We start from the raw sequence: 23416 nt of genomic DNA, 5'->3' as shown, positions 1-23416 counted from the left end.
ATGTTAGCCTTTGAAGCAACTGTTTTGGAAAAAATTGCATTTTCTCTTCAAGATCCAAAATCAGAACTAATGCAAAGCCTTAGAGAGATAAATCAAGATTCCCAACAGGTTAAGACAAGCCACCAGGATTGTCTTTCTGCAATTTACACTGATATTCTGACAAGAAAACTAAAACTACAGAGCATGCTGATAAATGAGCTCCACCAAGCAGATAGTCTGAGTGACCAGTCAGACAATTTGCATATACCTGATAGTGTCTTTGCTCAAAATTCAATTCACAATGCTTGTATTAGTGCTGAACTTGCATACTCCCTTCAAAACTTCAAGCACTCTTACCAAGACAAATTCGAGGAACTTCAAAGAGACTTGGTAAAGGTAAAAGAGATTTTGCAGCAAAGGGATATTGTTGTGACCCCAGATGTTGGCAATAAGCTTGAAGCTGATACAGACATTCGTTCTGATGTCACCCCTTCTGAGCTTGCCCCTTATGAACAGCAGATTAAGATGGAAGAAGCTCACACTCTTGCTGAAGAAATAGTAGAAAGACACTTAGCTGAAATAATGCAGTCCTGTGTTACAGAATCAGTGGCATCACTGTACAACACGAGTGAAAGTCTCATTACTGAGTTGAAAAGACAATCAAAAGTTCTTCAACACTTGTCTCAGCAGCTGGGGAAGGCATGTGAGGAAGATAACAGCTCTGTTATTTGTGGACTTGCAGGACAAATCCAGGCAGTTTTAGGACCCAGAGACCCTGGAGTCCTAATGTGCAACTCTCTCAGCATGCATGAGGCTCTGATTCAGGTTCAGGTAGCTTATGTTGCCTGTCGACTGCGAGCTGACCATGAGAGAGAGCTATCCCTTTGCCAGGAGACCAGCCACAATATGGCCACTTTGGTCCAGGAGCATGCCCAGCATGTAGCAGCCATCCAGCAGCGTTTCCAGAGTAGCCTGGAAGAAGAACGGATTCAGTACTTTAAAACAATAAACTCCATTCAGGAGGAAAATGAAACTCTTCGAGAGGAGGCTACAATGCAGCTGAAGGAGATGAGCAAGAAGCAGAAACAGATTGTACAGATGGAGCAGGATTTCCAGAGGGAGATTCAGGAGATTAAGAGAAAGCATGCAGAAGAATTGGGTCGGGCAATGCAAGGACAAGCGACCAGTGAGCTCGTGTTGCTGGAACGTGCCGAAAACACCCAACAGACGTTAGAAACCTTGCTGCAAGACGTTGAGGAAGCAGAGCTAAGGCACAAGAAACACATCTGCAAGCTGGAGCATGAACTCCGTGGGAAGGTTGAGGAACTGGAAAATGTACATCAAGAAGAGATTCAGAAACTACATGACCGCTACAGTCAGACTATTCGCACTCTCGGGGAGAGATTAGAAACGATAGCAGATGATACACAACCTCCATCCACAACAGAGCCACAAGATGCAGGTCATTTAGAGGAGGACAAGGGGCATGAGCAAGAGGTCAGCAGGGACTCAATGTCACTGCTGAGAAGCCGTGTGCAGGAACTGGAGCTACAGATGATGAACATGCGTGATGAATTGGAAAACAAGCCACCAGATGGAGACATGGCCGGGCTGCGAGAAAAGTACCAGAGAGACTTCGACAGTCTTAAGGTTCAGACTCTTATTTTAAACCATTTTCAAGAAAGTCACCTACGTGTAGATGTCACAAAACATGTAGAACTTCACTAGGTCAGGGAGGTAGCTGACTTGATATGAAGGTTTCCTACAGAAACTTTTTTTATGTCCAGATTTTAATCATCTAATAAGAAAGCCAACGGTTATTTACTACTTTCAACATGTTCTATTCGAGTAGACTTTACACACACTACAAATAAGTAGTCATAGAAACATTAACACTAGCAAGCAACAGGTCAGTAATTGGGGGCGTGGTCAAGGTGGACTTATAAATCGGAGAAAGTAAATCGAAGGGATCTCTGACACTCCTCTAATTCCTGTTTTGTATCATTAATGACTACCTAAAATTACTTTAGAGTTGGTTGACACTTTATTAGAATCTTTTTTTAATGTTTATTTAATTTTTTTTTTTTTTTTTTTTTTTTTTATGTCTGAATTTGTGGTAAATCTTAAGTCCATGTGCATTAGCTCTGGATTTGACACCTATCTAGCATGCTGCATCTGTTTTCTACCACTACCACTACTACTACTACTACCCACTAATAATAATAATAATAATAATAATTATCCCAATTTCAGAATGTTGGGGTGCTGTGAAAGATGTAAATAAAACAAAATGCAATGTATAAACCCATTTTATTTGCAATAGAACATAAAAAACAAAATGTTTAAACTGAGGAAATGTACCATTATAAGGAAAATTCTTATATTATAAGGAAAATTATAAGGAAAAGTCACATTTTTACTTTGATGGCTGCAACATATCACATACATTTGGGAGAGGGTCATGTTTTCCCACTATTGCACTATTTGTAATCTTCTCTTTTACAGTCTGTATCTGACTGGGAACTGAGGAGACAAGTTGGTGGAGTTTTGGGGCAGAAATGTTGTCCCATTGTGTCTGATGCATGATTCAATCTGCTCAACTGTCCTGGGTCTTCTTTGTTGTATTTTTCATTACATGGGCCAAGTCATGTGAAGTATGTGATTTAGTATTGTCTTTCTGATATTTGCAAGGCCTTCCTTGAAAAATAGGTCAGCTGGACGGAATTGTTTGTTAGTCTAAAACCCTTACCATTCAGCACTGACAGAGCATTTCCATATGTAAAAGCAGCTTATTCCATAAGCACTAATGCACTTCCATACCAGCAGAGCTGCAGGCTTTTAAACAGAGTGCTGATGATAAACCATGTGGTCCCTCTCTTCTTTAGTCCGGAGGATGTGACAACCATAGTTTCCAAAAATAATCTAAAATATTGATTCGTCTGACCACAGAACAGTTTTCCACTTTTCCTCAGTCCATTTTAAATGAGTTTTGACCCCGGAAAAGATGGCAGAGTTTATGGATCATGTTCACACATGCCTTCTTCTTTGCATAATAGACATTTAACCTGCATTTGTAAATATTCCAGTGTTTCTCAGCTTATGCAGTGATTTCCATTACAGTCTCAGCACACAGTGAGGGTGTGACGTGATCATGCAGTATAGTGTTTGTGAATTAAAGTGACAGTGGAAAGATTAGGAAAGTGGACATGGTAATTAGTGTGACAGCAGTAGAGGGAAGGGCATGAAGGTGCTGGAGATGATGAGATATAAAGTCTTAACAGTTTGAAGTTATTTTGGAATTGTTCCACAATTTGTAATTTGTAAAAAATGTATTGTTTTGCAAATTCATGAACTTCTGCCCATTTTACTTCTGAGTGACCCTGATTCTTAAAGGTTCGCTTTTAAACCTAGTCATGTTATTGACTTGCTGACAGTTAACTGAATTATTTGCAAATTCTACATGTAAATGGTACATTTTCTTAGTTTTTAACATTTAATGTTTTCTACCTTCTATTGTGAATAAAATATGGGTTTATAAGATGTACAAATCATTGCATTCTGTTTTATTTACATTTTACACAGTGTCACAACTTTTTTAAACTAGGGCGGTAATCAGAGCTGAGGATGTGGATGTTGTAGGTTTTTGTAGAGCGGTACGTGGCCTACAACATCTCCATATTTAATATATAAACAGCTGTAGAATTGATACATTGATAGAACTCACCACTTCAGTCTCACGTCATGAAACTATATAACATTCTGTAATTTCTATATAATTCATTTAGTTGTGATGATGACGGTAATGGTGATGATGATGGTGGCATATCAACCAATCAGGCCTTTAACTTAATTATTCCATAAGGTATTTATTGGGTAAAACAGAATGAAGTGATTAACAATTCCCAAATGAAGAACATGTAGAACACAGCTGTTCTTCTGAAGGAATTTATGAAGCAGTAGAAGGTTTTCCAGTTTGGGGCCTCCTCCCAGATAAACCCAGGAACACTGAGAGTAATCATAATGCAGCATGTTCAACTGTACAATGGTATAAGTGATCATTAGTTAGTATGTACATGTGTATAGATGTGTGTGTGTGTGTGTGTGTGTGTGTGTGTGTGTGTGCTCACACACGCTTGCTTGCAGGAGACATGCGAGCGTGGGTTTGCAGCGATGGAGGAAACTCATCAGAAGGTGATCGAGGATCTTCAGCGCCAGCATCAGCGTGAGATCAGCAAACTGCTGGAGGAGAAGGAGAGGTTACTGGAGGAAGAGACCAACGCCACCATCGCTGGTAACCACCGACCACTAGATACTGGAATAAGAGCTCCAAACACTTACACCATAAACAACATCATACTTTTTTTCCATTTATAGTTACATTTAATGTTGTAGAACTTCAAAGACAGAAAACTATTTGCAGCTGTAAACAGTTTGTGGGGTTTTGGGTGTTTGTGTGTGTGTGTGTGTGTGTGTAGCAATTGAGGCAATGAAAAATGCACATCGTGAAGAACTGGAGAAAACACAACGCGCGCAGCTGAGTGGAGTCAGTACAGACATCGAACAATTACGCATACAGTACGAGTGAGTACACACACACACACACACACACACACACACACACACCCATAGATATGTAATTTTGTGTTTGTATAGTACTTTGTGTGTTTGTGTGTAACTGTGTGTGTGTGTGTGTGTGTGTATGTGTGTGTATAGGGAGGAGTTACAGTCAATCCACCGTGAGCTGGAGGTGCTATCAGAGCAGTATTCTCAGAAATGTCTGGAAAACACACACCTTGCTCAGGCACTGGAGGCCGAGAGACACGCACTGCAGCAGTGTCAGAGAGAGAACCAACAACTACACACACACAACCAGGTATACACACACACACACACACACACACACACACACACACACTCTCTGCAGCAGTGTCAGAGAAAGAACCAACAACTACACACACACACAACTAGGTATACACACACACACATCAGATAGAGAGCTAATAGCTTGTGTGTGTGTGTGTGTGTGTGTGTGTTAGGAACTGAATAATCGTTTGACAGTGGAGATTTCTCGCATGCGTTCCTGCTACAGTGGAGAGAAAATGCCATCACCTCTCACACAGGGCAAAGACCTGTATGAACTGGAGGTAAACACACACACACACACACACACACACACACACACACACACACACACACACACACACATTCTGACTTAGTAATACATGCACACACACACACACACACACACACACACACATTCTGACTTAGTAATACACACACACACACACACACACACACACACATTCTGACTTAGTAATACACACACACACACACACACACACACACACACACACATTCTGACTTAGTAATACACACACACACACACACACACATTCTGACTTAGTAATACACACACACACACACACACATATTCTGACTTAGTAATACACACACACACACACACACACACACACACACACATTCTGACTTAGTAATACACACACACACACACACACACACACACTCATTCTGACTTAGTAACACACACACACACACACACACACACACACACACACACATATTTAATATGTTCTGTGTTTTAGGTCCTGCTCCGTATAAAGGACTCAGAAATTCAGTATCTGAAACAGGAGATCAACTCACTAAAGGATGAGCTTCAATCTGCACTGAGGGTGACGCACACAAACTTCCACTAACACACACACAGACCACACACACACGCAAACTCCCACTCACACACACACACCACACACACACGCAAAATCCAGCTTACATGCAAACTTTCATTCACACACACAAACACACTCTCACTCGTATTACGTTATGGGGACAAATGTCACAGTCCTGTTTAATGTGGACATCACTATACAGTTTAATTTGCAGTTTTATTCCAATTCCTCCCCAGTTCTAACCTATTGGAATAGAAGTAGATTTTAAAAAAATTAAACATTATATTTATAATTTGCATATGTTTGTATATAATTATAGTATACAGTATGTAACAAAAGTCTTTCTGGGGTAGAAAATAGTCAAAATGAAAAATGTAAATAATGTTTAATAATTATTTTAAACGAAATAATTAATAAATGAAATATGTAAATGTGTGTAATATGTAATAATGTAGTTGTGTAAATACACGTGAATAATTACTGAGTTGTGAAACCTCAAATAATCAAACACTTACAAGCAGAGTGTTGTCAATGTGAAAACCAATATGTAGGTTGTGTGTGTGTGTGTGTGTGTGTGTGTGTGTGTGTGTGTGTGTGTACAGGATAAAAAGTATGCCTCTGATAAGTATAAGGACATCTACACGGAGCTAAGCATAGTGAGAGCTAAAGCCGACTGTGACATCAGTAAACTGAGGGAAAAACTACTGGCTGCGACAGAAGCTCTCGGGGAAAGAGACACACCCTCACACACACCGGGTTATGGTAAAGAATCTCCTCAGGGTCAAACACACACAGACACAAAACTACAATAATCTTGCACAGTTCTAAGATCATTCAGAATTTTCTCAGTAAGTAATACCAGATAAGAAATGTGTGTGTTTACAGATATCATGAAGTCAAAAAGTAACCCTGACTTCAGTAAGAAAGGTCACTCAGCTGTTTCCAGGCAGGTCCGTGGCATGAGGTCAAAGGTGAGAGATTTCATTGTGTTTATATTTATGTATATTTTGTGGGTTTAGTAAGTAAAAGTGTGTGTGTGTGTGTGTGTGTGTGTGTGTGTCTGTATTGTATAAATGTTAAAGTAAACCTCTCATGTATATTGCCCTGTCAGTCTGTGAGTGAGGAGGTACCTTGGGATAGCTGACCCCACCCCTTCACTGACGTAGGTATTGTATAATTCTGGACTAAGTCTCAGATTTGCATGCCCTTTCCCTGACTCAGCATGCCCCGCCCCCTCGACCACTGAACATCTTTTATTGAATATAAACTACTGTTGTTACCTGCTGAATTGATTTAGTATGTTTCCAATAAATAGTGATGGAAACACATGATCTAGTTCACGTGATGTGAAGTGATCTAGTTTTGGTGGCTAATGTGATTCAGTTTACGAAACAGATCTAATCATGCTTAGGTGACTAAAGTAATCCAATTTAGGATCTAGTGTGACTCCGTGTGGATCTGCTGTAGTGATTTAATTCCCAATAATTTAATTTAAATATAATTCAACTGAGAAAAATAAACCAGTAAATTTACGTGTTGATCTTTTACAAAATCAGAGCAGAATCAATCAACTACCTGTATACATTTATATGGAATTATTGCTGCAATCACCAACTCTGATTAGATTTTGGACTTAATCATGTACTTTATAAAACCTTGCTGTGACCTTGACCATATTTAAAGTATGAATTGTTTTAAGTAGGTATTCCTAGAGAACTAATTTTGGGGTTCTTCAGGATAGGGTTCTGCTTTTTTAGACATATTTGTTGGAGCTTAATGAAGTAAAGAATCATCTCACATTACATCAATAATTCCTTCCAAGTCAAATGACCTGGGTCGACCGAGACGCCCCATAAACCCCTACAAACAATCCCCATAATGTTGTTTAAATAATCATATTTTATAGGTCGACATTTTTACTGAAATTTTTTGTACATTTATACATCTGAATTGATGCTAATGTAACGAATTTGTACGTGGACTTGATATGTGACGCTGATGTCCTCGGTTTGCCAGAGGTGGAAGTTTTCTGTATCGATACCAAAAGCACAATCTTTGGTGGTGAAATTTTCATGGTGTTTTAACCTTATCATCCAAACATATAGCATGATGGTCAGTAGCATGAGCAGTAGCAGAAGCAACTTTTTTCATAGCAATGGGGAAATTATAACAGTTACAAATTCAACAGAAATGAGACACTTTTATAACAAATACTTAATCACATGCGTGAAAGAAATCCCATTTACCAGTGCTACCAAGTGGTGGAATGCTGGAACTACAGGGTCAGAACCTGATTTTATTTATATATATATATATATATATATATATATATATATATATATATATATATATATATATATATATACATACACAGTGAGGAAAATAAGTATTTGAACACTCTGCTATTTTTCAAGTTCTCACACTTAGAAATCATGGAGGGGTCTGAAATTGTCATCGTAGGTGCATGTCCACTGTGAGAGACATAATATAAAACAAATCCAGAAATCACAATATATTATTTTTAAACTATTTATTTGTATGATACAGCTGCAAATAAGTATTTGAACACCTGTCTATCAGCTAGAATTCTGACCCTCAAAGACCTGTTAGTCTGCCTTTAAAATGTCCACCTCCACTACATTTATTATCCTAAATTAGATGCACCTGTTTGAGGTCGTTAGCTGCATAAAGACACCTGTCCACCCCATACAATCAGTAAGAATCCAACTACTAACATGGCCAAGACCAAAGAGCTGTCCAAAAACACTAGAGACAAAATTGTACACCTCCACAAGGCTGGAAAGGGCTACGGAAATTGCCAAGCAGCTTGGTGAAAAAGGTCCACTGTTGGAGCAATCATTAGAAAATGGAAAAATCTAAACATGACTGTCAATCTCCCTCGGACTGGGGCTCCATGCAAGATCTCACCTCGTGGGGTCTCAATGATCCTAAGGAAGGTGAGAAATCAGCCCAGAACTACACGGGAGGAGCTGGTCAATGACCTGAAAAGAGCTGGGACCACCGTTTCCAAGGTTACTGTTGGTAATACACTAAGGCGTCATGGTTTGAAATCATGCATGGCACGGAAGGTTCCCCTGCTTAAACCAGCACATGGCCAGGCACATCTTAAGTTTGCCAATGGCCATTTGGATGATCCAGAGGAGTCATGGGAGAAAGTCATGTGGTCAGATGAGACCAAAATAGAACTTTTGGGTCATAATTCCACTAAACGTGTTTGGAGGAAGAAGAATGATGAGTACCATCCAAGAACACCATCCCTACTGTGAAGCATGGGGTGGTAGCATCATCTTTGGGGTGTTTTTCTGCACATGGGACAGGCGACTGCACTGTATTAAGGAGAGGATGACCGGGGCCATGTATTGCGAGATTTTGGGAACAACCTCCTTCCCTCAGTTAGAGCATTGAAGATGGGTCGAGGCTGGGTCTTCCAACATGACAATGACCCGAAGCACACAGCCAGGATAACCAAGGAGTGGCTCTGTAAGAAGCATATCAAGGTTCTGGCGTGGCCTAGCCAGTCTCAGACCTAAACCCAATAGAGAATCTTTGGAGGAGCTCAAACTCCGTGTTTCTCAGCGACAGGCCAGAAACCTGACTGATCTAGAGAAGATCTGTGTGGAGGTGGGCCAAAATCCCTCCTGCAGTGTGTGCAAACCTGGTGAAAACTACAGGAAACATTTGACCTCTGTAATTGCAAACAAAGGCTCCTGTACCAAATATTAACATTGACTTTCTCAGGTGTTCAAATACTTATTTGCAGCTGTATCATACAAATAAATAGTTAAAAATCATACATTGTGATTTCTGGATTTTTTTAGATTATGTCTCTCACAGTGGACATGCACCTACGATGACAATTTTAGACCCCTCCATGATTTCTAACTGGGAGAACTTGCAAAATAGCAGAGTGTTCAAATACTTATTTTCCTCACAGTGTATATATATATATGTGTGTGATTGACAGCTCTGTACTAGTCTCTCATCTTTCTCTCTTCCTCAGAGTCTGAAAGAGGGATTAACAGTGCAGGAACGGATGAAGCTGTTTGAAGCAAAAGACACGAGGAAGATCTGAACAACTTTCTCACACACACACACACACACACATTCTAATGTATGAACGAACATATACTCAAGATTTATTATTATATATGTTGTCATAGTGAGTAATGAGACATCAGCTGCTTAGTTTTTATTATTTGTGTGTGTGTGTGTGTGTGTGTGTGGGATAGTGAAAGTGAGAGATATAACTGCTGTATATCTTTTGGGTTGTGTAAGAGTGTGTTATTCATAGACAGCTTTAATTTTGCTAACGACCTTGTAAATAAGTGTGTGTGTGTGTGTGTGTGTGTGTGTGTGTGTGTGTGTGTGTGTTTTACACATTTTTTTTAACACAGCTCATTATGTTTCCCTCTGCCCTCGCTGCAGTTGTGTAGTGCGCGGGTCTGAGGAGACTTTGACTGGAGCACATGTAGCTCAGGCTGCTGTTCGCTAAACCGCTAGCTAAACCGCACAGTCGAGCCTAGCTCATGAGATTAGCACAGGAAAGCTAATGAATGTGCCTGATGTACGCTTGCAATGCATTATACCTAGAGAACATCACCATAAGAGCAATCAAACTTTAAAATCCATTATCAGGATTTGAATCTAAAAAGTATTTGAAGTATTTGTTTGTAAAAGTTTGTACACCCATTAGGACAAATCTTTTGTAATGAAAACTTCTGGTGTGTTTGGTTTCACAGTTCCTTCATCTGTATACCCAACAGAATGAATTCTTATCGTTAGCTTGTACCCCCTGCATTTTTTGTAACTTGATTTAAATATCAGAATATTTTTATCATGTTCATTATCTCCTAATAGTTTTAAAAATTCAGATTGTTGCTTTGTTGTAGGTTACACTCACACTCTTGATTTGACCAAATATTCAACCTTCCACTCTCAGAAATCCACATGTTGGACCTTTGATTGTGATTATACAGTATTTGCAAAAAAAAGTGTAGCTACAGCGAGTTTTTTATGGTTTTTGAGAGACACAATCTCTGTAATGTAAATGTATGAAAATGGACTTTGACCAAATAAATCTATAAATGTGCCACTTTATGTCATTGCAAAATCCTCCCTCAGCATGAAAAACTTTACACACTGTCAGCATCCACACACTTCGTTTCTCCAAACATTCAGCTGAAATACTTTGCAGTGCCTCTTGTGAAACATTTCCAAAGATGTTCTTTATTAGCAGAAGTTTTCTTGTTCATCCCAGAGTAGTTGAGTAGGATTGAGGTGCAGTGACTGGGCAGGTGGTTCCATGATAAATATCACTCCAGACCACTGTTTACTCTCTAAACAACACTTACAGAACTCAGACGTATTCGTCACTTCGGCTCATCATCTTGTTGTACGGTGAAGTCGGTTTCAATGAGCCGCAGTCCAGACGGAACTGCATGGTGTTGAAGTGTGGAATGGAAGCCATGTTGGTTCAGGATTCCTTTTACTTTCTGGAACCTTCACTGCTCCAAAACAACCCCAAACCATTTAACTTCCACCTCCATGTGTGACAAAATGTCTTATTTGGACTCCACAGAACTTTCTTCCTCTCATTCACTGTCACATTAATGTGTATCTCAAAAACCATCCAAACTTTTCACAGGAACTTTATTATTATTATAAAAGTTGTAACAGTGAGTAGACAAAAGAGCAAACGAAAAAGAAGGAGAAAGAGAGAGCAGTTTGAGTTTTGTCTATTTTATATGCTTCTGTCCAGCCTCAGGAAGACAAGTTATTAATCCTCTTCAGTGTCAGTTATTCCTAATTTGTGTGAAATTGACAGAAGTAAATCAGTGCTGTTGTTGTTGCCCACACAGTGGCCTTTGCTTTGAAATTTCTGTTTTTATTCTGAATAATTCTAGTTGTAATGAGTGCTGATTTGAATAAAAGTACAGTATTTTCTGCATGTGAACCTGTTTACTTGCTTTAGTTTTGAATTTAAAGAGCTGTGTATATATTCATTTAGAGAGTGTGTATGTGTGGTTGTTTTTCTTGGAGAGAAATAAACGTTTATTATGTGATATATTTGTATTTTAGGTGAGCGTAGGTGAGTCTGATTAAACACTTTCACTGGAAGTCCCTGTATAGTGTTAAATACGCAGCGTTGTGTATATACATGTTTCTCAGAGGTTTTTTGGTTAATGTTAAAAATTAAAAAAGAAAATATATCTATCTTACTTGTTAGCTCTATATGAAAAAAAGTCTATATATAAATATAAATGAAATAATTCCTTTTTTTTTGGCCTGAATGTGAAATGTCAAATAAATATATATCAAAAAGTATTTTTGTTTGAATCTTTTGTATTTTTTTTATTCAAATGCTAATATATATATTTGCTGTTTATTCATACATTCTTCATATGTTTTCTCCATTTATTTAGGTCACATATGGTTACATATGATGAGTCAAATCAGACTTGGGTTTATATTAAATGTGATTATACCAAACTGTATTATATCAAACATTTCATTTGCAAAGGTTATCCACATTACTTAATAAATAAATAAATAAAAATAAAAAACAATTAAAAAAACAGTACTCTGTATTCAGCATAGCTAATGCTATTTTATTATTTGAAATCATGAAGTCATGAAGTGACTCGTAATTACACAAATGTTTTCCAAACTGCAAACTCCAAACTGCAGCAGATTTACTGATTAAGACTAGATATTATGTAGGTGAGTCAGTCGGTATAATCCTAACTTTACACTTGTGCAAGTTCTTAAGACTAAGAGGCAAAGGAAGCTCTGTAAGTTTGTCCCTGATGAACAAGCCAGTGGTGACTGTGGTGAAAGAAAAACCCCCTGAGTTGGCATAAGGAAGAAACCTTGAGAGGAACCAGACTCAAGAGGGAACCCATCCTCATCTGGGTTGTACATCTGCGAATGTCCATTTATTGCAGATATACAATGTAGCGGGGTGCAGTGATGATGATCAGAAGCAAACTATAGTCTTGAGTCAGTGTAGCAGACTGTTGATATTAACTACAGTCTAAATCAATCCTCAAAGCTCCCGTTTTCACTCTGGAATTTAATGGAACCACCCAAGGCATTGATGAGAAACTGTCCCAAGCTGCACAGAGTGGCCTCCAATTGAAGAGGATACTATCCAGAGGCAGACCTGGACAAAGTGAGAAGATCCATGGAGGGAAGAGGGGCAGGAACAGTGGTCACTGGAACCGTCCCTAGGTTAATTATGTAACCTTAGTTCCCTAAGGGAACGAGGCGCTGCCTCACAACGCTTTGGGAATGCTTCCGCATTGCTCACGCTCTGAATCACGTGTGAAATCCGGCCAACAGCAAATTCGCGACATCACTGGTGGGTAGACTTCATGACCAGGACGCTACAAAATGTGCATGCAATGGAGCCAACGCTAGCTCGTGAAAATAAAAAGGGAAGCGAGGCAGGGATGCAGAGAGTGTGGCTCGAAGGCACAGCATCTCGTTCCTAAGGAAATTCAGGTTACATTCAAAACCTAGAGATGTTATCTTTCAGGAACTCGAGCTGCGTCACAGCGCTTTGGGAATGAGTGTCCAATCATGCCACACTGACCAGTCCTTGCCTAGTGTGTGAGAGCACAACCAAAGTGCAGGACAGAAGAGCCGAGAGTGGCTCTAAGGTCGAGGTGGTAGAACCTGACAAAGGTCAGCGGGGTGGACCAGCCCACAGCATTGCAAATGTCCTGGAGTGGGACTCCAGCGGACCAAGCCGTAGAGGCCGCCACACTCCAATAGAGTGAGCCTTGAAGCCGAAAGGAGCGGGAAAACCAGAGGACCCATATGAAGATGAAATAGCATCCACAATACATCTACTGAGAGTCTGCTTGTTGCCTATAGGGGCCATTGCAGACAAACAGCTGCCCTGACTTCTGCACAGACTCGTCCTGTGGACGTACGTGTCCAGTGCTCACAGTTTATTCTGTTTAGGGCCTAGGAAAGAGGAGGGTAGAATGCCTGCAGCATGACAGGTCGCGGGGGAGCCACGGGCATGTTAGGTACATACCCTGGTTGGGGTAACCTAAGGACCACCTCGGCTCGAAGGGAGGGCTCAGACAGAGCCGCCAACATGATGGCCAAGTCTCACAGAGGCACTCTGGGTCGTGTCTCGGGCCTCAGCCTCCGGGTGCCGCACGGGAATGTGTTGCCAGGGGTGTCTACCATGGACTGACCAGCAAGCGGGGCACAATAAGCCATGATAGCAGACACGTAAAGGGTTGAAAGAGCCAACCTTGCTCTTTTAGTAAAATTAAGTCAATTAGTAGGTAAAAAAAAGTAGACTGGGTCCAATTAGTGGTTTCCCACCACGCAGGAAACAATCGCCTTTTCGGGGTATATGACCTCCTCATAGAGGGAGCTCTGGATTGGAGAATGATCTCTGCTATCTCAGTAGAGAGACCAGCTCCATAACTTTGCGTGGGCGTAAACCAGAGTACACCCTGCTTGGGATAGGAAATCTCTCCTGGGAGATATTTCCTAGGAGGTTCCTTGAGGAGGGACACAAGGTCCGTGAACCATGGTCTGCCCGGCCAGAAAGGTGCCACTAGGAGGAGATAGACTTTTTCCTTGCGAACTCTCTCCAAACCTCCCGGGAGCAGCGCGATAGGGGGAAAGGCATACAGGTGTAGCCTCGGCCACGTCTGTACCATAGTGTCCAGCCCCAAGGGGGCTGGGTAAATGGGGGAGAACATTTGATAAAACTAAGTCTCTTAAACTAAGAGACAGTTTGATGTCTCTTGCGTCGCAAACAGATCCACCTGTGCTCTGTAAGACCGTTGCCATATCCGCTCCACGACCTTGGGGTGGAGCTTTCATTCCTGGGGCTTCTGCCCTTGCCTCGAAAGAGTGTCTGCTTTCCTATGGACTAGCATTGTGAGCTCCTGGTGGTCAACAGACCAGCACATGGTGATATCTCAGGTCTGGGAGGAGTGTTTCAGTCTATGTGCCACACAAGATGGAGCTTGTTCAACTGACCTTGGCAGGAACGGCCACTCATGACCGCTCCCCACCTCATGAGGGAGCATCCGTCATTAGCATTACGTGACAACAAGGAGCTCCCAGGCCCTGAGACTGGAACACAGGTTCTTTCGATATATTACGCTCAGCGGGTTCGCAGTGAGACTTTGATAGTAAGGAGTGGATTGCCCTTTCGGGAGAACCCTCTGTCTCTTAGCCACCACTGGAGAGGTCTCATGTGCAGGAGACCGAGTGGAATCACTTTGGAGGCTGCTGCCATGAGTCCCAGCAGCCTCTGGAGCTGCTTCACAGTCTGTGACTCACCTTCTTTCACTCTCTTGACTGTCATGAGGATAGCTTTGACCCGAGCCGGAGATAGTTGTGAGTCCCCCACCATGCCTAAGAAGGTGGTTCTCTGTACTGGGAAAAGCACACTCTTTTTGGTGTTTTAGTCCTAACCCCAGTTCCTTCATATAGGTGAAAACATCATCTCGATGCCAGACTGGCCAAAAGCTCTGATCAAGCTAATATCATCCAATCGTCAAAATAGTTCTGGATGCGAATGTCTCAAAGCCTGGACGGGGTCAAAGCCGCATCCCTGCATTTTGTGAAGTGCAGGTGAGAGCGTTAGGCTGAACGGGAGGACCCAATATTGGTAAGCTTCGCCCCTAAAAGCCAACCTCAGGGACCTTCTATAAGCAGGAAGGATGGATATGTGGACGTATGCATCATTAGATCTGTTGTGAATTTGGGCTTTGAGGTGCCCGGGCACACCGGGCTGGTGTCCTTTCACCCCACTGCTGCACTCCCTTCACTAGCTTCCCATAGCTGCACGAATCAGATTCAAAACACTGATGCCTGCCTACAAAGCCAAAAATGGACCAGCATCCCCTTACCTCAGAGACCTGAGCACTGCACCATGCTGTCTGATATCCTCCAGCACTGCTTGACTGGTAACACCTTCTCTCAGAAAGAGAGGTAAGAATACTTCAAGGCTTTTCTCTGTTCTGGCACCGAGGTGGTGGAATGAACTTCCCCTAGATGTCCAAACAGCGGAGTCCCTGACTATCTTCAAGCCACGGTTGAAGACCTTTATCTTTCTGAAATACTTAAACTAACATTTTTAAATTTTTCTTTGTTAAAAATAAATAAATAAATAAATAAATAAATAAATAAATAAATAAATAAATAAACTCTCAACAGGGTTGTATGCTGGTTTATTTTAAATTGTAATCTAGTGTACCACTGTAGATTTAATCATTGCTAGAGACTCAAAGCACTTTTGTATGATGCTCTGAACAAGGGCATCTGCTAAATGCCACAAATGTAGATGTAAATATAAAGTCCAAATCAAAATGAAACTTATGGTGTCAAAACGTCCTAAGGTCCTAATCCAAACCCAGCACAAACCCTGATCAGATATTTGTAGCATTTAGCACTGTGATATGATGAAGCTAAATAATAAATCCAGACTAATACATTTCATAAATGTTACTCCTCTGTAAAAGTGAGCATTAGTGCTTCAGTTTAGACTGAACGCTGGCAAAAGTGCGCATTCTCCGGTACAGAGAACCACTTTTTTGGGCGTGGTGTGTGTCTCCTGCCCGGATCAAAGTCATCCTTACCGCAGTCTGGAGGGTAAGGAAAGGCCAGCCACTCACTGTGAAGCAGTTCCAGATGCTGATGGGTCTCATGGCGGCCACGTCCAGTATAATTCCACTCGGCCTCCTCCACATGAGGCCCCTCCAGTGGTGGCTCCAGGGCAGAGGGTTCTCCCCCAGGGGTAATCCGTATCATACTATTAAGGTTTTGCAGCATGCCCTTCGAGCCTTGGATGTATAGAAGGACCCAACGTTTCTGTCCCAAGGCCCCATTTTAGCGCCTCCTTGTCGTCGCGTAACGCTAACAACAGACGATTCCCTCACAGGGTGGGGAGCGGTCATGAGTGGCCACTCTGCCCGGGGTCTGTGGAGCGGCCCACGTCTCTCGTGGCACATAAATTGCCTAAGGATGATGGCGGTGTTTTTGGGGTTAAAACACTTCCTCCCAGACCTAAGTGATTGCCATGTGTTGGTCCGCACGGACAATACTGCGCTGGTCTCATACATCAACCACCAGGGGAGCCTTTGGTCTCGCTCCTTGTACAAGCTATCGCGAGAGGTCCTCTTGTGGTCCCGGGACAGACACCCCTAATTGAGAGCCGTATACATCCTGGGACGGTTGAATGACAGAGAAGACGCCCTGTCGAGACAGGGGCCGAGGCCTGGGGAATGGCGACTCCACCCCGGGGTGGTGGAGCTTGTATGACACTTTGCACTGTCCCCTCTGGGTATCTTTCTCTCACCCAGCCCCATTGGGTCTGGATGCCATGGTACAGTCATGGCCGAGGCTATGCCTGTACACCTTTCCCCCGATCGTGCTGCTCTCGGGTGTTCTGGAAAGAGTTCGCCAGGATGGAGTCCGTCTCCTCCTGGTAGCACCTTGATAACCGGGTAAGCCATGGTTTGCAGATATGGTGTCCCTACTCAAGGGCCCTCCATGGGAAATTCCTCCCAGGAGGGATCTTCTCTCGCAGGCGGGCAGAACCCTACTTCACCTCCGCCCGGAGTTGTGGAGGCTGTGGCTGTGGCCCCTGAGGGGGCACAGTTCATGGCAGCTGGTCTCTCCACCCAGGTAGTGGAGACCCTTCTCCACTCCAGAGCTCCCTCCATGAGGAGGTCATACGCCAAACGATGGCGTCTGTTCAGGTCATGGTGCGAGCACCTTGACTTGGACCCAGTTAACTGCCCGATTGGTTCAGTTCTAGGGTTTTTACAGGAACAGTTTGCTTTGACCCTGAAAGTTTACATGTCCGCCATTGCAACATATATCCCCCCACCCTACCCCCCCCGCAGAGCAGTCGCTGGGTAGGCACCCATTGGTGACACCTTTCCTCCGCTTTCTTTCTGAGGCCCGGGACGTGACCCAGAGTGCCTGTCTGGGACTTAGCAGTTGTGCTGGTGGCTCTATCTGAGCCCCCCTTCGAGCACTTGGCCTAGGTGGCCCTTCAGGTTTCTGTCGGTTAAGGCTGCCTTCCCCTTGGCAATTTCCTCCCTGAAAAGGATCGGGGATCTGCAGGCTCTGTCCGTGGCTCTGTCCCACCTGGAGTGTGTGTATGTGTGTGTGTATATGTGTGTGTGTGTGTGTGTGTGTGTGTGCGCACTGAAAAATAAAATTAAAGCCACAGTCACATAAGCTAAATGTACCTCACCCACACTATATGCTATTTCCATATGGAGATAGCTCAAGCAAAAAAAAACAGTTTAAAGAATCACTACCAGACCAAAAAACATCTACTCATCTGTTTCCTGTTGATTGTTTGAATTTAGTTTTTTTCTCTCTCATCGCTTTTAAATCTCAAAATATCGCTTTGATTTACTGCATCCTTTACTTTCCGTTGGCTCCGTTTCGTCTCTTATTTTCTTTTGCAAGAGCGATTTATTCCCTGTTCGAAAGCAATGAGTGGAGACCATTCCCATCAGAACTACGAACACACACTACAGTAACCACCTTCTTCTTCTTCTTTCGGCTGCTCCCATTCGGGGTCACCACAGCGGATCATCCGTCTCCATACCACCCTGTCCTCTACATCTGCCTCTTTCACACCAACTACCTGCATGTCTTCCCTCACCACATCAATGAACCTCCTCCTTGGTCTTCCTCTTTTCCTCCTTCCTGGTGGCTTTATCCTCAGCATTCTTCTACCAATATAACTCATGTCCCTTCTCTGCACATGTCCAAACCATCTCAATCTCACCTTGTCACCAAACATCCTACATGGGCTGTCCCTCTAATAAACTATTTTCTAATCTTGTCCATCCTCGTCACTCCCCCAAAAAACCTTAACATCTTCAGTTCTGCTACCTCCAGCTCCCCTTCCTGTTTTTTACTTAATCCCACTGTCACTAAACCATACAACATTGCATGTCTCACCACAGTCCTATAAACTTTCCCTTTCATTCTTGCAGATACTCTTCTATCACAAATCACTCCTGACACTCTTCTCCACCCACTCCACCATGCCTGCACTCTTTTCTTTACTTCCCTAACACACTCTCCATTACTTTGCACTGTTGACCCCAGGTACCTTCTCCACCTCTTCTCCCTGTAACCTCACCACTCCACTGCCCTCCCTCTCATTCACACACATGTACTCTGTCTTACTCCTACTGACTTTCATTCCCCTTCTCTCCAGCATGTACCTCCACCTCTACAGGTCTTCTCCACCTGCTCCCTACTCTCACCACAAATCACAATATAATCCGCAAAAATCATAGTCCAGGGAGACTCCTGTCTGACCTCGTCCGTCAACCTGTCCATCACCACTGCCAACAGGAAAATGTTAAGGGCCAATCTTTGATGCAGTCCAACCTTCACCCTAAACCAGTCTGTCGTTCCTACTGCACACTTCACTGCTGTCACACTGTCCTCATACATGTCCTGCACCACCCTCACATACTTCTCTGACACACCAGACTTCCTCATACAGTACCACAACTCCTCTCTCCACCCTGTCGTACGCTTTCTCTAAATCCACAAACACACAATGCAACTCCTTCTGACATTCTCTATACTTTTCCATCAACATTCTCAAAGCAAATAATGCATCTGTGGTGCTCTTCCTCGGCATGAAACCATACTGCTGCTCACAGATGGTCGTCTCTTCCCTCAGCCTGGCTTCCACTACTCTTTCCCATAACTTCATTGTGTGACTGATCAACTTTATTCCCCTGTAGTTACTGCAGGTCTGCACATCTCCCTTTTGCTTAAAGATCGGTACCAGCACACTTCTTCTCCATTCCTCAGGCATCCTCGGACCTTCCAGAATCTTGTTAAACAATCTGGTTAAAAACTCCACTGCCATCTCTCCTAAACATCTTCACGTTTCTACAGGTATGTCATCTGGTCCAACCGACTTTCCACTCTTCATCCTCCTAATCGCTGCTCTCACTTCGTCCTTGCTAATCCTATCCACTTCCTGCTTCACCATCTCCACATCATCCAACCGTCTCTCTCTCTGATTTTCCTCCTTCATCAGCTGCTCAAAATACTCCCTCCATCTTCTCAACACACTCTCCTCACTAGTCAACACATTTCCCTCTCCATCCTTTATTGCTCTAACTTGCAGTACATCCTTCCCAGCTCTGTCCCTCTGCCTGGCCAATCGGTACAAGTCCTTTTCTCCTTCCTTAGTGTCCAACCTCTCATACAGCTCCTCATACGCCTTTTCCTAGGCCTTCGCCACATCCCTCTTTACCCGCTGCCGCATCTCCTTGTACTCCTGCCTACTTTTCTCATCACTCTGTCGATCCCACTTCTGTTTCTCCAACCTCTTTCTCCTTATTCTCTCCTGCACTTCCTCATTCCACCACCACGTCTCTTTGTCTTCCTTTCTATTTCAAGATGTCACACCAAGTACTTTTCTTGCTGCCACCCTCATCACTCCGGCAGTAGTTACCCAATCATCCAACACCTCTTCACCACCAACGAGCCCCTGTCTGACCTCTTCTCTGAACCTCACACTACACTCTTCCTCCTTCAGTTTCCACCATCTTATTCTTCTTTCAGTCCTCACTCTCCTCCTCTTCTTCTTCACCTCCAAAACTATCCTACAGACCACCATCCGATGCTGTCTAGCTACACTGTCCCCGCCAACACCTTACAGTCTCCAATCTCCTTCAGGTTGCATCTCCTGCATAGAACATAGTCCACCTGTGTGCACCTTCCCCCACTCTTATAGGCCACCTTATGATCATCCTTCTTCTTGAAATACCTATTCACCACTACCATTTCCATCCTTTTAGCAAACCTACAGTAACCACATTAAGGTACGTAATTTCTCTGCTATGGCGAACATCATGTTCATTCGTTGTGTGAAGTGTGACATGTTTTATCAGTCTTTCTCCGTTGTTATTTTATTTGTGAGAAGTGTTAGCTAGTTTGCTCTTTGAGAAGATCGTAGCATTAGAGAAACGCATCCAGTCTTAAGAGAAGTAGTGAGCGCAAGAACAGTCCAGGTTCTGCAGGGAAAAGTCTGGATGCCCTAGGTGGAGTTAGTATTCCCCAGACTCCGCATTAGAACTCTTACAGTGGGGTGAGTGGGTGACGGCTCGGTGGCATACTCTTAAAGCCAAAGCTAACTCTAAGGCTCGGCCACGGGAACACCATTCCTTTCAGCTTTTTTCCTTCACGTGTCCAACAGGTTTGCTCTCCTCAGTGAAGCACCCGCTGAGAAACCTGAAAGAGCTCTGGTTTTAGGAGACTCTATTCTGAGGCATGTGAAATTAGACCTTTAGGGGCACCACCAGCACAGGTCACGTGTATAATGGGAACCCCGGCGCCGGACATAGCAGGTTAGCTTAGGTTCTTAGAAAACCACAGGTTCTCTAAGATAATTTTTCACACAGGAGCTAATGGTATACGCTTTCGACAGTCAGAGGTTACTAAGAGTAATATTATAGAGGTGTGTATATTAGCGAAGGCAATGTCCGATGCAGTAACATGCTCTGGCCCCATCCTAATGTGACATGGCGATGTAGCCTACAGCAGGTTTGGTCGCTGAACTGCTGGATGTCCGAGTGGTGATCCAAAAACAATGTGGGCTTCTTAAATAATTGGAGCAATTTTGAGGGCAAGGCTGGCCTGTTAGGGCGGGACGGTATCCATCCCACCCGGGATGGTGCTGCTCTCATTTCTTGTAGTATAGGTCATAGTCTCAGAACAGCACTAGTTAACAAGTGACTGTCCAGCGCCAAGGCCAGGGAGCAGACAGACAGGCTAAACCGACCGTCTGCTAGCTGCACAGAGTCGTCACTCAGGATCCACCAAATTGAGACTGTGTCTGTCCCCCGAGCAAAACCAAAATATAGGAATGCTCAGAAAGTCTGTTTTAGTAACCTGACTAACATTAAATTAAATAGGATGAACGCACAGCAGCACCTCTGATCGAAAGATAGGATTGTTGAATATTAGATCTCTCACGTCAAAAGCGCTTACTATAAACTAAATTATTACCGACCAGGAGTTTAATATTATGTGTTTGACAGAAACGTGGATTAAACCGAACGAAAATGTAGCATTAAATGAAGCGAGTCCTCCTGGGTATATTTACATACACCAACCCCGTCTAAATGGCAGAGGAGGCGGAGTCACAGCTATTTATAATTTTAATCTAAACGTCACACAAAAGACTAAACACAAATGTAAAACATTGCAAGTTTTTTAGAACAACATAAAATATTCAGTGTCCAAAAGCAGGTCCAGTCAGTCAATTCCACTAATTATTATTTATAGACCCCCAGGGGCCCGACTCTGATTTTCTCATAGAATTTGCAGATTTCATCACAAATCTAGCTACTTCTTTACACAAAGCAGTAATTATTGGAGACTTTAATATTCATTTTGATAATCAGGAAGACTCCTTAAGAGCAGCAGTTGTGTCCATTCTAGATTCAGTTGGAATTAATCAGAATGTTATAGGACACACTCATAGTGGTGGACACACTCTCGATTTATTGTTAACATTTGGGTTAAAAATAAAAAACTTTGTCATAATTCCACAGTCTGAAGTTATTTCAGACCATTATCTCATCTCTTTTCAAATCTGCCTTAGACACTGCATTACTACCTCACCACGTTACCGTGTTAAACACATTCACGTCAGCTACAGCAGCGAGTTTTATCAATAATCTTCCGGAAATGTCGATATTAATTATTTCTCCGTCAGACCCCGCAGAGCTCGACTGGGCTGCTGAATACCTAAAATCAACGTTACGTTATACTCCAGATGATGGCGCTCCCATTAAGACCAAAATGATCAGGGAGAATAAATCAGCACAGTGGTATAATGATCATACACACACCTTAAAACAGACCACTCGAAAATTAGAACGTAAATGGCGTCAAACAAAATGAACAGTATTTTAAATAGCATGGAAGGAGAATCTCCTGAGTTCTAGAAAATCTCTTAGTGCTGCTGATCAGCATATTTCTCCACCCTCATAGAAAATAACAAGCAGAATCCTAGATTTTTATTCTGTACTGCAGCAACATGAACAGGAAATAAAAGCACTGCACTCACATACACACCATCAATAGGTAGTAATGATTTCATCAACTTTTTAATAATAAAGTTGAAAACATCAGGCAAGAAATCCAGACGATTAAAATAAATCCAGACTACTTCATAAATAACCCTGTAGACAGCAGTGTCATTATAACAGACCATCAATTACAAAGTTTTACTCCTATTCAACAGAACGACTTCATTTCATTTATTTCCTCATCAAAATCATCAACCTGCATTCTCCATCCCTCACCTACAAGTTTCCTCAAACAGATCATTCCAGAGGGAATTGAACCTGTTTTAAAATAATTAACTCTTCCATTAGCACTGGTTTTGTACCTAAATCCTTCAAACTGCAGTATCAACCCCCTCATTAAGAAACCTGACCTTCACCCTGTCAGCTGTCCAACTACAGTCCAATATCAAATCTCCCTTTTATCTCCAAGATTTTAGAAAAGGTTGTAGCACAGCAGTTCTGCTCACATCTACTGAGGAATAACATTTATGAAATGTATCAGTCAGGATTTCAGCCTCATCATAGCACAGAGACGGCGCTAGTTAAGGTGGTAAATGACCTGTTATTGGCCTCTGATCAGGGTTTTGTCTCCTTACTTGTTTTGCTCGACCTCAG

At 42.5% G+C, this 23416-nt stretch overlaps 1 protein-coding gene across 8 annotated transcripts in view; it reads left to right on the top strand.

Moving 5' to 3' along the window:
* The window catches only part of si:ch73-103b11.2 (trichohyalin), an 81458-nt gene extending 69824 nt beyond the window's left edge, over positions 1-11634 (top strand). For 4 of the 8 annotated variants that reach the window (XM_046846966.1, XM_046846965.1, XM_046846964.1 and 1 more), the window contains exons 17-25: positions 1-1629; positions 4123-4270; positions 4455-4560; positions 4693-4852; positions 5016-5123; positions 5583-5669; positions 6269-6428; positions 6534-6637; positions 9688-11634. The exon at positions 1-1629 is cut by the window's left edge and continues 2085 nt beyond it. In XM_046846966.1, coding sequence (XP_046702922.1) covers positions 1-1629; positions 4123-4270; positions 4455-4560; positions 4693-4852; positions 5016-5123; positions 5583-5669; positions 6269-6428; positions 6534-6637; positions 9688-9759 — 2574 coding nt within the window. In that variant the 3' untranslated portion in view covers positions 9760-11634. Of the gene's footprint in view, positions 1630-4122; positions 4271-4454; positions 4561-4692; positions 4853-5015; positions 5124-5582; positions 5670-6268; positions 6429-6533; positions 6638-6777; positions 6833-9687 lie in introns of all 8 variants that reach the window. The other 4 variants (XM_046846970.1, XM_046846968.1, XM_046846969.1 and 1 more) reach the window with 4 other exon arrangements.
* The last annotated feature ends 11782 nt before the right edge of the window (positions 11635-23416 follow it).

The sequence above is a fragment of the Silurus meridionalis genome, chromosome 4 (genome assembly GCF_014805685.1).
Source record: "Silurus meridionalis isolate SWU-2019-XX chromosome 4, ASM1480568v1, whole genome shotgun sequence".
NCBI lineage: Eukaryota > Metazoa > Chordata > Actinopteri > Siluriformes > Siluridae > Silurus > Silurus meridionalis.
The sequence above is the reverse complement of the archived record's forward strand: the minus strand, read 5'-3'. Positions and strand labels throughout refer to the sequence as shown.